The 12,937-nt window shown below is 36.9% G+C and overlaps 1 protein-coding gene across 5 annotated transcripts in view; it reads left to right on the plus strand.

Annotated features, from left to right (window-relative positions):
* The window catches only part of KLHL15 (kelch like family member 15), a 61,732-nt gene that overhangs the window by 15,189 nt on the left and 33,606 nt on the right, over window positions 1-12,937 (plus strand). For all 5 annotated transcript variants that reach the window (XM_072615254.1, XM_072615255.1, XM_072615252.1 and 2 more), the window contains exon 2: window positions 8,780-9,491. In XM_072615254.1, the coding sequence (XP_072471355.1) occupies window positions 8,787-9,491 (705 nt within the window). In that variant the 5' untranslated portion in view covers window positions 8,780-8,786. The remainder of the gene's footprint in view (window positions 1-8,779; window positions 9,492-12,937) is intronic.

Raw genomic sequence — 12,937 nt, forward strand, 5'->3', positions numbered from 1 at the left:
AGAACATTCTTTGGCAGGGCGGAAAGACCTAAAGGTGCTGTGGAAGGGCAAATGGCAAGACCCAGGAGTCCTAAGGATGCTTTGGGGTGTTATAGTTTGATAATCTACATTCTGACACATTCATGTACCAAGACTTGTTTAACCATTCCCTGATCAATCTTTGCTACTTGCAAAAATTTAACCTTTATATTACAAATAAGATTATTAAGAAAAAATTGTAATTGGCATCCTTAGTGAAATGAATCATGAGACTGTGTTCCACAAATGAAATTAATAGTGATAAAGCTTAATCCCCAAAGAAGATTCTAAGAACGCACCTCTCTTCCTTCTTTGAAGAGGAAAGAAACTATAGCTGTGGAACACTTTAGAGAATTATGGTGTTGCTTGATGGGTTGGTGTTGCTTGATGGGTTAGTTTTGCTCAGACCTTTTTTCCTCTTAATTTTTTGTTATGAGAGGACTTGCTTTTTTGGGTGGGGGATGGAGTAGAGATATACTGGGAAATGTAGGTTACACAGAAACAAAAGATCTCAGTAAAAATGTATGTAGTTCATGAACAGTAGCAGAGGAAATGGCTGTGGGAAAGAGGAAACAGAATCCAGAGCTGTTGTTAGGTGTAGCATTCATGTGATTTGGCAACTGGATATGGGAGCTAATAGAGGAATCAGTGGTGACTGGGTAAGTGACAGTTTCATTAACAGAAACATACTCTGATGTTTCAGTAGAGCATAGAAAGTGGAACGTAGGATTGTCCCCAGGTTCTTAGAAGGCCAGAGTGTGTGCTGTATCAGAGTAGCAAAACCCTATCTATCAGAAATGGCTTCAAAATAAAACCAGCAGTAGACTGTGTGTCTGTATCCCAAGGGCCAGTTTACCTAAATTCTCTAGTCTTATTATTGCAAAAATCAGTTACTAAATGATTTTTTTTTTCTGTTGGCCTCAGTAGTTCAAAGGACCTGAGTCCAAATACTGGCTCTTCTTAATTTTATTTCTTTGAGCTTCAGTTTTCCCATTTGTAATATAAAGAGGATAAACTAGATAAGCTCTAACGTCCTTTTCAATCCTAAATCTTTTATTCTCTGATAACCTCTACCAAGGCTTGGAGGCCTTATGACCTCTGTCAGTAGAGGGAGAATCCACATTGATCTGTGTTTAGAATATTAAGATTTGGAAAAGCTAGATACAGTTTTGGACGCACTAGGTTTGAGGTGCTACTGGCACACCCTTGTGGAGATATTGGATTAGTGTTCTAAGGAGAAGTTAAGTGAATGTGAAGATTTTTGAGTCATCTGCACAGAGATAATTGCTGAGGGAGGAGAAGTGATTACTAAAAGGGAGAAAGTTGAATGGGAAGAGATCAAAGCCTCAGAAAACATTAGTGTTTTGTGAAAGGGAGACTAATGAGATAGTAGGAAAAACTAGTAGCGTGTAGGAGAGATGAGACTACCATGTCAGACAACCATTTCTTAAGAGCTAAGGGAGAAAAACTGAAGGAGCATTAGTCAGCAGTATCTTACGCTGGAGAAATCGAGGGATGATGAATACTTAACAAGGCAAGTGACAAGTTTGTTACTGGTGGAGAAAGCAGCTTCCATGGAATGTGAAGGTGGAAGTCACTTGGACCGGAGTAAAGAATGAGTGAGTGTGCAAGCAGCAAGTGTGGATTATTTATCTGTAGGAGGAGCAGTGGCTTGAAGAGAATAAATGGGGTCAAGGGAAAGTTTTATTTTTAGAATGAGAAGAAGGATCTGAGCTTAAATCGATGAGGAAGAGAGCCGAGAGAGAGATCGAGGATGTAGAAAAGGGAAGAGGAATAATGGACTGAAGATTTCAGAGAAGATGGAAGCAGATTGGATCCAGGTTGGTCTTGGCAACGGGGGTCACTTCATTCTTTACAAGTGAAGGAAACTGGAGAGAGAGGTGTGAAAGAGGGTAATTGAGGAATGGGATAACCTTTTTCTATTTTATGATGTCCATGGTATGTCCATGATATTGACTAATAAATGTTAGCATATGAGCACTTAAAGAATCTGTAATTTTGTTGGTATTTCATCAAATGCTCATTAGATCACAGCTTCTCAACACATACAAGAATTTTTTGAGTTCCTGTGGTTAAAAAGGTTCATTAACTAGTAGATAGTCTTCTGTAGGCCCAGACTTGGAAACTTTTCACCTTCAGGCCTGAAGATAAAACTGTACCACCTGTTACACCTTTCAGAGCTTACGCTGCACTAGCGTAGCTATATTTTTAAGTAGGATTTTTATTGATAGTTTTTGTTTTATATCACCAGAATTTCTCCTTATGTCCTCCCTTAGAGGAAGAGGAAAAAATTAGTAAAACTGATTAATACAGGACAAAAGTCTAAAAATATATGCTTCATACCTGTGGCTCTTTCCCCTTAGCAAAGGAGCTAGGTGGGGTTGTCTTCTCGTGTCTCTTTGAGGCCAGGCTTGTTGTTCATAATGTTACTGCACTTACTTTGGATTTTGTCTGATTCTTTCTGTTTACATTGTTGTAATCATTATACCTATTGCTTGTAAAATAAGCTTGACTGCTTATTTTACTCTGCGTCAGATCATGTAAGTCTTTACATACTTCTGTATTTATTGTATTTGTCATTTCTTATCCACAGTAAAATGTCCCGTTACTTTCATCTTCACAGTCTTTTTTAGCCATTTTCCAATTAGTGAGCATCTGCTTTATCTCTAGTTCTTGCTACCACAGAAAAAATGTGATAAAATATTTTAATGTACAGAGGGACCCTCTTTTGGTCAATGACCTGTTTGGGGTATATGTAGTACAGTGGTAGAATCTCTAGGTGAAAGGATATGGACATTTTAGTTACTTTATTTGCATAATTCTAAATTGCTTTCCAAAAGAGTTAAACTGACTCACAGTGAATTCTCCGCCAACAGTACACTAGCAAGCTCTGTTCCCTTAACTCCTCCAACACTATTTCTACGTTTTGTCATTTTTATCCATTTGTAGAGTGTGAGGTGAAACCTCAGGATTGTTTTGATTTGTAATATTCTCATTAGTGCTTTGGAGCATTCCTTCATATGGTTACTAATAGTTTGCAGTTATTTTAAGAAGTTTGTTTATATCTTTTGACCACTTACCTTGGCATAGCTTTCAAGAACCTAAGACCACCACATCATGATATGCATCAGAATAGGCCTTTAGTGAAGAGATGTACATCAGTAATTCATAATGAAAACTGTACTTGGGTCAACAATTCTTTTATCTACCTAACAATTGTCTTGTCCCAGAGCTGTTCTTTTCAGGAGTTGTTAACAATTCAAAACAAATAAAATTATTAGATTGAGAATAGCAGATCTGTAGATTTATGTCTTGTTAGGTCAACATGTCCAGGATATGATTTAAGTAGAGTTTTGAACATTTCCTACTCTTCAACAGGGGTAGTGCTAGGCCAAACTAGCATCCTAGTGCGGTTCCATGCTACCAGTGGCACACATTTGCAAAATAGCTTACTGAGTTTTGGCATGTTGTTTGTGGCTAGGCAAAACAATCTTTTGAGCTTGTGATCTTCCATTAGCACTTTATAATAGTAGCCAACTGATTGCCTTTGGGGTATGTGGTGTAGTCATCATTGTATGGATTTGGAAATCTGTATCGTGAAGCTCCAGGACAGCTAGGTGGCACCATGGACATAGTGCCAGACCTGACGTCAGAAAGACTCATCTTCATGAATTTGAATCTGGCTTCAGGCACTTAGTATCCGTGTGACCCTGGGCAAGTAACTTAACCCTGTTTGCCTCAGTTCCTGTAATGGCAAGCAAAGGAGGATCTTTTGCTGTTTTTGTTTTAATATAATCAAGTGCCTCTGATTAAATCTTGCCTTTGATTCAATTAATTAAGATTTTTTAACTAGAAACCTTATAAAGAAGATCTTCCCCACCCCATTAATGAGCCTGCCCCTTAAGGGGACTTTGATTGTGGAAGATTTGTAGGAAGGCCCATACATTTTTTATGAGACTCTGGTTCTCAAGGGCTGTGATGCCCTCTGGCTCTAAAATGTGCATGAAGGCTCTGAGGTGAGGTTTTACTTTGGGGCTTAGTTTTTAGAAGAAGGTTTGTGTATCAAATGAGACTCTGGGAAGACACGAAGCAGTCCCCTGACTTTGAAAATGCAGATGTTAGTGCTTCCCTCTCTGGTAGTTATGGATGTATGGTCAGCCTGTTATCTGTTGATTTGTGTTGATGTATTGCTTACTGTCAGGCAGTTGGAAGGCCTGTCTGTTGATTTGGATTTCTCTGAAGTTCAGGGTGCTGGCTTTTTCCCCTGAACTAAGTGAATGACACATGTGCTTGATTAAGGCGACTATTGACCCCTCAAAAGTTGCTTTCCTTTTAGAAAAGTAGATCTAAGAACCTGTGATAGCAGGCCTTCCTGTGTATGTTGGGGTCCTTGCTTTTACAGTTCTTCATCTGTGAAATGAGCTGGAGAAGGAAGTGGCAAATTACACCACTATCTTTACCAAGAAAACCCCAAATGGGGTCACAAAGAGTTGATAATGATTGAAATAACTGAACAATTGTGCAGAAATGCTCATGTACATATATGAGGCTGAATTCCTTTTACTGTTTGAAAAACACTAACTGCCATAAACTCAGATATAGGTCATTGCAGAGAAAATGTACTTGAACCCTATGAGATTATTCACCAAATAATTCAAGCCTACTATGTACATAATACTGTAATACAAATGAAGTATGAGTCAAAAAAGCTCCCTTTTTTCTAAGACCTGATCTTGTCGATTCAACTATTTTGCATTTTCATTTTGAAAGAGTGAGTATTGGACACATGCTGTAATTTAGGAAATTAAAATTTCACAGTATACTTGTAGATCAGGTAAGCTTCACTACTTATTGGTCCATTAGACATTCCAAAATGACTTAAGAATAAAAATTATTTGAATTTGCAGTGATGTGAAAAGGTATCTTAATTTATGCCATGGGTCTCTATATACATTTCTAGACAGTGCACTGTTTTGCTGCAGTGCGTTCCTGGAGCCTGAGTTGCAAAATAGAATGAATAAAAGCAGTTCAGCGTTTTTCTCTCCTGCTGTTTTGTGAGGAAAACATTGAGGGCTTTTTAACCTCATGCGTAGGTAAGGCAGACTTTCGTACAGTAAGTTGTTTGGAACATGTCCCATGTACGGCAGAAACTGCCAGAGAGGAGAGGAGAGAGACAGCTCCGTTTTAAGTCATGGTGAATTCACAATGTAGTGAAAAAGTGGAAGCTGCCTTAAAAGTACATTTAAAACTGTGATTTCTCTTTTTGTTAACTTTTGACTTAAGCTCTGTGAAGTAGCACTTCCGCTTACCCATGCGGAGATGTCAGTGATCATTCCTATTTGTGATAAGGGTCAGTTTCAGTAGAATTTGCAAGTGCAAGTTTCTTATAAAAACTCACAAACGATGTGTGGACTGCTTACATTTCTACGTACATACATGTGTGGTGTACCCCTTGTGATGAACTTACGTCGTCATGTGCTCTGATAACCTAGTGTATTTGTGCATTTAACCTTTGTATTTCTGAAATTCTTATTTCATGCATTTTGCTTTTTAAAGTTTTTCCAATAACCCAGATTAAGCTGCTAGACTAGTTTAAGTTTGATTATGCCATTAAGCCTGTTTTGACAAGTATAATATGTGAAATAGACTTTAGATCTCTTTTTCTAAAGTACTGGTCAGTCTTATTATTTGATCCTAATGTCTCATGACGTTGAAAGTACGTTATTTTTGATTGCTAAATAATTAGGAGAGACTTTTAAAAAATTTTATTATTCCATAGCAAGAAAGAAATGCTCTCTTGGACAATGTGAAATTTTAAAATAGTATTCCATAATAAATTCACAAATTTTGAAGCTGTCTCAGAATTAAGATTGTGTGTACAAGCATGTTATATATCTGTGTATGCATGTGAATATATGCATGCATGATGTCTCAAAAGTAAGGATTTTAGGATACCTGCATATGCCTGTGTGTAAACATCTATATACTTATACTGCATGCGCAGTATTGTGCATTTGTAAGCGTGTATCTGTATACATATGCATATTTAGATACCTCCCCCCACATTTATGCAGCGCAGCAAAATAAAGGGAAAGTGTGAATACACATATATGTTAACAATTTGGATTTCCTTGGGGGTTTTTGTTTTTTTTCTAATATTTTAGTGTTATATAATTTCTAGCGTTATTTTGTTTCCAGTTCTAAGAAGAATGAATTCTAGAATTGCAGAGCTGGGAGGAGCCTCAGAGGCCATCCAGTACAAGCTGTATTTGTCCAAGAATCGCTTCTACAACTTTTCTAACAACTATTGATCCAATATTGACTTAAAGAGCTACGGTGAAGTTGAACCCAGTAAACTCTCGGTTACTCAGTGTCATTTTGGGGCAGCTCTAATCATAGGAAGATTTTCCTTCCATTGAGCATCTCTGCTACTTTGGGATCATAGGTTTAGAGTGGTGAAAGACTTTAGAGGCTATCTAGTCCACTAACTATGTTTTGTAGATGAGGAAACTGACCCAAAGAGGTTCAGTGACTTGACCAGGGAAACACTGGTAGTGTCAGAAGCTGAACTTGAACTCAGACCCATGGACTCTAGAGCCACTATTTTTTACACTCTACCACAGTTTTTTCTTCTTCCCATTACTCCTAACTGGAGCCAAGTGGAGTAAGTCTCAGTCTAGTTCCATGTGGTAGGTTCTCGAAGACCATGATCATCCGTCCCACTAAGGGTTCTCTTCTCCAGGCTCAGAATCTGTCTGGTCCTTTCACTATTATGCTTGCCTCTTCTTTTGAATGTGCTCTCCAGAACTGAACACCCCAGTGGTATTGGGCTGATTAGGACTAAATGTGGCAGAACTATGATCACTTTTATTCTGGACCCTTTAAAAAATGTTTTTAAAACTAGACCTGTGATTTCATTAGTTAGGGAGTTTGAAAGAAGGAACTTCCTTTTCTGTTCTCATCAATTTGTAGGATTCTTGGAGGATTACTTTGAGCACTCAAAGGTTAAGTGACTTGCAATGTGAGTATGGCAGAGGGGATACTTGAACTCAGGTCTTTCTGAGGCCAACTCTTTATAATGCCATCTTGCCTTTCTTAATGCAGTTGGGTAACATGAACTTTTTTGGCTATCATGTTATACTGTTTACTTCTATTGAGTAGCTTGCCGTCCATTAAATACCTAACACTTTTTTTTTTTATACAAGAATTGTCTAAACATGAAATTAACATTTTAACCTATGTATAGAACTTAACTCTGTTGATTTTATATTACTTGATTTCAGTCCTTTCAGATCTAGTATTAGTTGTCCTTCCCAGAGTTAGCAGTCTGCAAATTTGACAAGAATGCTATCTGTGGTTTCATCCAAATTGCTCATTAGAACTTTAGGACATCAGAGGGCCCAGGAAAGGGCAGCAGTCCACTAGACACCTACTTCTAAGATGATGATTCATCAGTGAACAGGTTTTGAGACTGGTCACTAAATTGATTCTCAGTTTATTTAATTGTACTATCACCTACTCTGTATCTTTCCAAATTGTTCATTAGGATTTCATTAGTTTTTAATACTTTGTTTTGAAAAATATTCAGAAGTTAAAAACTGAGAGCTAGTATTGTCGTGTTCATTCAGCACATATTTAGCAGGGCATTGAGGAGGGAGCCTGAGAAATGACCAAATGTGGGGAGATATCCAGTTCTAATGAAGCTTGCCGTCTAGTATTTATTTCAGTTTGACAGACATTTATTTTTTCAAGAATATTCTAGACATCAGGCAAGACAGAGACAGCAAGTTTCTGTCTTTGAGGTCCTTAACATTCTGCTGGATAGGACACAAACACATAGTGAAGGGTTAGACAGTCATCATAATATTTATTATTACATGACAGGGGGCAAAAAATTCTACGTGAGGTCTTATAAGGGAAAAGTCTTTATTGATATAGAATCATGAAAAACTTCAGGGAAAGGGTGGCATTGAATTGGACTTGAAGAGATCAAGTAGCAGTCAAAAATAGGAGTTGGAGAGAGCATTCTGGGCATGTTTTGGGTATAGAGAATCGTTCTGTTGGACTGTAACAGTGAATAAATGAATAATATGATATGAGGTAGAATGAGTCTCAGATTTTGGTGGGCCTTAAATGGCAGGTAAAGGAGTTTGAGTTTTACTCAGGAAATAGGGAGTAACTGAAATTTTTTGAGCAGAAGAGTGACCTGAGCACATCCTTGTATGAAGAAGTTTATTTTGGTGGTGAATATGAAGGATGGATTAGAAAAGTAGAAAAGTTGAGGCAGGATGTTAGGAGGTTGTAAGCCATAGTCCAGGGGGATGATGCCTATGAAATCTGTATCTCACCAATCTAAAGAATAAATATTTTTAATGCCTAATGTTTGGAAGTCCTTACAAATCATTGACCCTGAATGATATGAAATCAGTAGAGTATATACACCTGAGTATCAGGTAGACCTCCTTTTAACATTACAGTTTTTAAACCTGTTTCCTGTTGTTAACAATTTATATATTGTTTGCTATTGATGCATTATTATTTTTTCATAGGGCTTCAAGGCTGGGAAAACTAAAACAGCGTAACTTGCGAGCAGTGTTCTATGTTACTGTAAGAGCTTGCATATCGGGAGTAAGATGGCAGAATTCAGATCATTGCTTACGTATGTTTAATCTAGAAGAGTTTAGATATCTTCGAAATATGAGAATGATTAATATTGTTTGTTCTGATTACTTTTTTTCAGGTGATTCATGGCAGGGGACGTGGAAGGGTTTAGTTCCTCCATCCATGACACCAGTGTCTCTGCTGGGTTCAGAGCACTGTATGAGGAGGGATTGCTTCTCGATGTCACACTTGTCATTGAAGATCACCAATTCCAGGCCCATAAAGCACTCCTTGCCACCCAGAGTGACTACTTCAGGATAATGTTCACAGCTGACATGAGGGAGCGAGATCAGGACAAAATTCATTTGAAAGGTCTGACTGCTACAGGCTTCAGCCATGTCCTACAATTCATGTACTATGGAACAATAGAACTGAGTATGAATACTGTTCATGAAATCCTGCAGGCTGCCATGTATGTTCAACTTATAGAAGTGGTGAAGTTCTGCTGCTCTTTTCTCTTAGCCAAAATCTGCTTAGAAAATTGTGCAGAAATTATGAGACTCTTAGATGATTTTGGTGTAAACATCGAGGGAGTCAGGGAGAAGTTGGACTCCTTTCTGCTAGAGAACTTTGTGCCACTAATGTCAAGACCTGACTTCCTGTCCTATCTGAGCTTTGAAAAGCTTATGTCTTATTTGGATAATGATCGCCTGAGCAGGTTCCCAGAGATAGAACTGTACGAGGCTGTTCAGTCTTGGCTGCGGCATGATAGAAGACGCTGGAGACATACCGATACCATCATTCAGAACATCAGGTTTTGTTTGATGACCCCATCCAGTGTTTTTGAGAAGGTTGGTGCATTTGAAAGCAATAGACAGGATTCCTCATTTAGCTAGGGCAGCATGCCTTCCATAGGTGAGAGAACTATTCCTGTCAGAAAGAGGAGAAACTAATTTGGCTAATAATGTATGAAGGAGATTAATTTTTGAGGTATCTAGTTTTTTGAAGATTTTTTGGGTGAAAGATAAGCCAGGTAGGTTTTATAGCATCTTATTAAGATCTAGGTGGTTTTTTTTTTCAAAACTTAATTTTAAATAGGCTTAATCTAAGTAAGATATAAGGTGTTTTCATATAGAATGCTGTGTATTTTCTTCAGCTTTTCTTTTCACAAAGTGACTGACTTTGAAGTGAGCAAAAACTATGTTTAATTTTTTATTGTGACACATGGGAACAGTGAACTTGTTCAGTTATGTAGAAATTAAAAGCAGATAAACATTTTAGAGTTTTATGTCATAAAGCACAATATTCCACTGATCATTAAGGCAAAATGTTAATCATATACATACATGATTAATTGTAAGATGATTATTGCTACAGCTAAAAACTAATAAGTCTTAGTAGTAATTATTTGTTCGTTTTACCTAGTCATATTGCTTTGTTTGCAGTGTGAACACTGATCAAATTTGACTATTTAATCTTTCCTTGTAAATAGAGTAGAGGTTCCTAGTCTCTGTTTTGATCAAAATGCCCTTTTGCACTTTCAGTCATTTCTGTTAACTTAAAAAAATAGTTTCTCTTCCTAGATTTTTTTTTTAACTTTTATGTCCTGTGCCTCACCTGTGATTATTTTTTGCCCACAGGATAGAAAGTAATTTTTGAAAGTGCTTCACTTAATTGGCTTCTAGTCACATTGTTATCTCTAGGGCTCAGTTTATCTCATCTGTGCTTTCTTTTCTAGATTTCTACACTTAGACCCTAAATTAAACCTTTCCCCAGCATTGATTCTCAGACATGAAGCTTCTGAAAAGAGATTTCTTTGTATTACTTGCAAAATTAGGAAAATCATGACTGTTAAACACCTCATGGTATCTAATATTTTTCAGGGAGAGTGAGGTAGTGGGGAGAATGCTGAAGTGTCATTAACTAATACAGTCACTCAAAAGAGTTTCGATTTAAGGGGCTCTAATACTTATTTGAAATTTGTAAATATAGGAAAAGCATCTAAAACTAAAGACTGAACTGCAATTCTTAAATATAATTGCTGATAATCTCAAATGGCCAATCCTTTCCAAAGGCATTTGTCCTTTGCTTTGATTTACTTTTGATATCTTTTAATCTCCTTCTGTGTCTTGACCAAAGTTGTAAGTGTATGGGCTGGAGATGCTTTTGTTGTCCATATTAAATGCTAGTTCTTTGTCCACCACTAAAACGTATAAGAAAAAATCGCAGCTTCAGATGTAATAGAAAACATTAATAGAGCCAGTCTGGTCATTCCTATCACAAAAACAGTCTTTGCATTTTGACGTTTTATTGAAAGTCACTGCTAAAGAAGTATATTGCTAAGCATGGACTTCACCTTGAACAAATTTCTTAAGAGTGGCATTGAGACATATTGAAAAATTTGTTTAGCGAAGTTGTAGGAAAATTTGCTTAGATGTATTTTTCTGGATACGAGTGAACTAAGATTCCATAATCTGGAATTGCAGACATTACAATTTTTTTCCTGGAGATCATCGCTAGAAACAAAACTTCTAAATAAAATAAACATTTTCATTGAAAGGCTAAAAGAGTTTTGCCCTTAGGCTCTTCTTGGATAACTGATTTTTTAGCTTCTTAAAGATAGGGACCATGTCTTCTTACTTCAACCCTGAAGTAATAAACACACCTGAATGCCCATTGTCTCCAAGGCCTGACTAAAACTGATGCAGGCAGACATTCAGGTTCAAATACTGGCTCTCTCATTTGTGTTCTGCATGACCTTGGTCATGTGATTTCCACGTCCTTAAAATGAGGGTATTAGACTAGATGATTTCCAGGGTCCTTTTTTGCTTTGAAATCCTAACCTATGTTCCATTGCTAATAGACCTTTCCTTGTAATTTGCAGTCTGTGTTATACTACAAATGAGAACAAGGATAGTGTTGATTTGTTTGGGGGTTTTGTATTCTTCCAAGATTTTGAAAAATGCAGCAGTGATGTAAATTACTTCTGAGCATTTAATTTTGTTACTGTCATGAGAGGACCAAGGAATTTTATCATATAGGGTAGATAATGTAAATTTTTAATAATTTCTGCTAGAGACTCTTGTGCCACCTATTTTAGAGAAAAGAAATTTGGAATAACAATTTTTCTGTCTCTGGTGAAACCGTTAAACATTTTTGATTAAGTACATGAATAAGTTTCGTAACTAATCAGCATTTGTCTTTGTCATTCAGAATGGTCTCTCCCTTCTGATCTTGAATCCTACCATTCAGCTTTGAATGAGAATAAAACTGGAGTAAAGAGTAAAAGGGTAAAAAAATATGCCCAGGCCAGTATATTGAGACTCAAGAAACTCAAAAAAAAAAAAGCTTTTTTTTGCCTGGAAACATTCAAACCATATGCGTATACACAGAGACACATTTTCTCTTATACATTCCTGAGGACTCTGACGGATAAAATGAGAGGAATTGTTTGCATAATTACCAGAGCTTCTGCAGAAGTTAGCAGTTTCCAGAGCAACATCTCCTCTTCAAGATCTTTTTTCTTTTCCAAGAAGATGAAAAAAGATGTGAAATAATTTAACTTAATCTTAAAGTTTATGGCAGTGTTGGTCAGTAGTAAAGGGACCTGTCTTCAGCCAATTTGAGTCATCACTAACACTGGTAAATGGAATCCTACCACTTATGTGTGGATTTAAAAAGAGCCCCTCACTCTGCAGTTTTATTCTCTCGCCATCAGTCTCTGTGAGTCCTTTGTAGTTCAGCTAAAAACAGACATTCCGGTTTTTTATATTGGGCCCTTTGGAAAAAGAAAAGGGCCCTGAGGAGGTGTTCCTAAGCCAGAAACACTGAAAGTGGCATCAGTGACTTTAGTATAGGGGACTGTGCAAATTAGTAAAAATTTTGACGTTTTTCAGGAACCTAAGAAATTTGATGGGACTGAAGAGAGGTGGAAAATTTTAATATGTGAAAATGTAACTGAGGTTTCACTGTAAAATAGAAGAAAATTGAAAATAAAGTAAACTTTTAAGTATTCTGGCCCTTTGACATAACTTTTTTTAAAGTGCTCTGATTTGAGTTATCCGTAATGCATACCTAATTTGGAAGCATTTAATTATGCAAATGATTTTGGATGTGTTTTGCAAGTGCAAGTGAACAACTTCTGTAACTGTCACCACAGATGAGGCCTGACGTTTGTCAATTTAAATTTGGTGATGTGATTCTTTAAATACTCTAACCTTTGCTCTCTATTTAATCTTATGGGTTATTTAAACAGTTATTTTATTTAAGTTAACAACTTAGGAGGTAAATGTGTGTC

Source organism: Notamacropus eugenii, chromosome 5, assembly GCF_028372415.1.
Source record: "Notamacropus eugenii isolate mMacEug1 chromosome 5, mMacEug1.pri_v2, whole genome shotgun sequence".
Lineage (NCBI taxonomy): Eukaryota > Metazoa > Chordata > Mammalia > Diprotodontia > Macropodidae > Notamacropus > Notamacropus eugenii.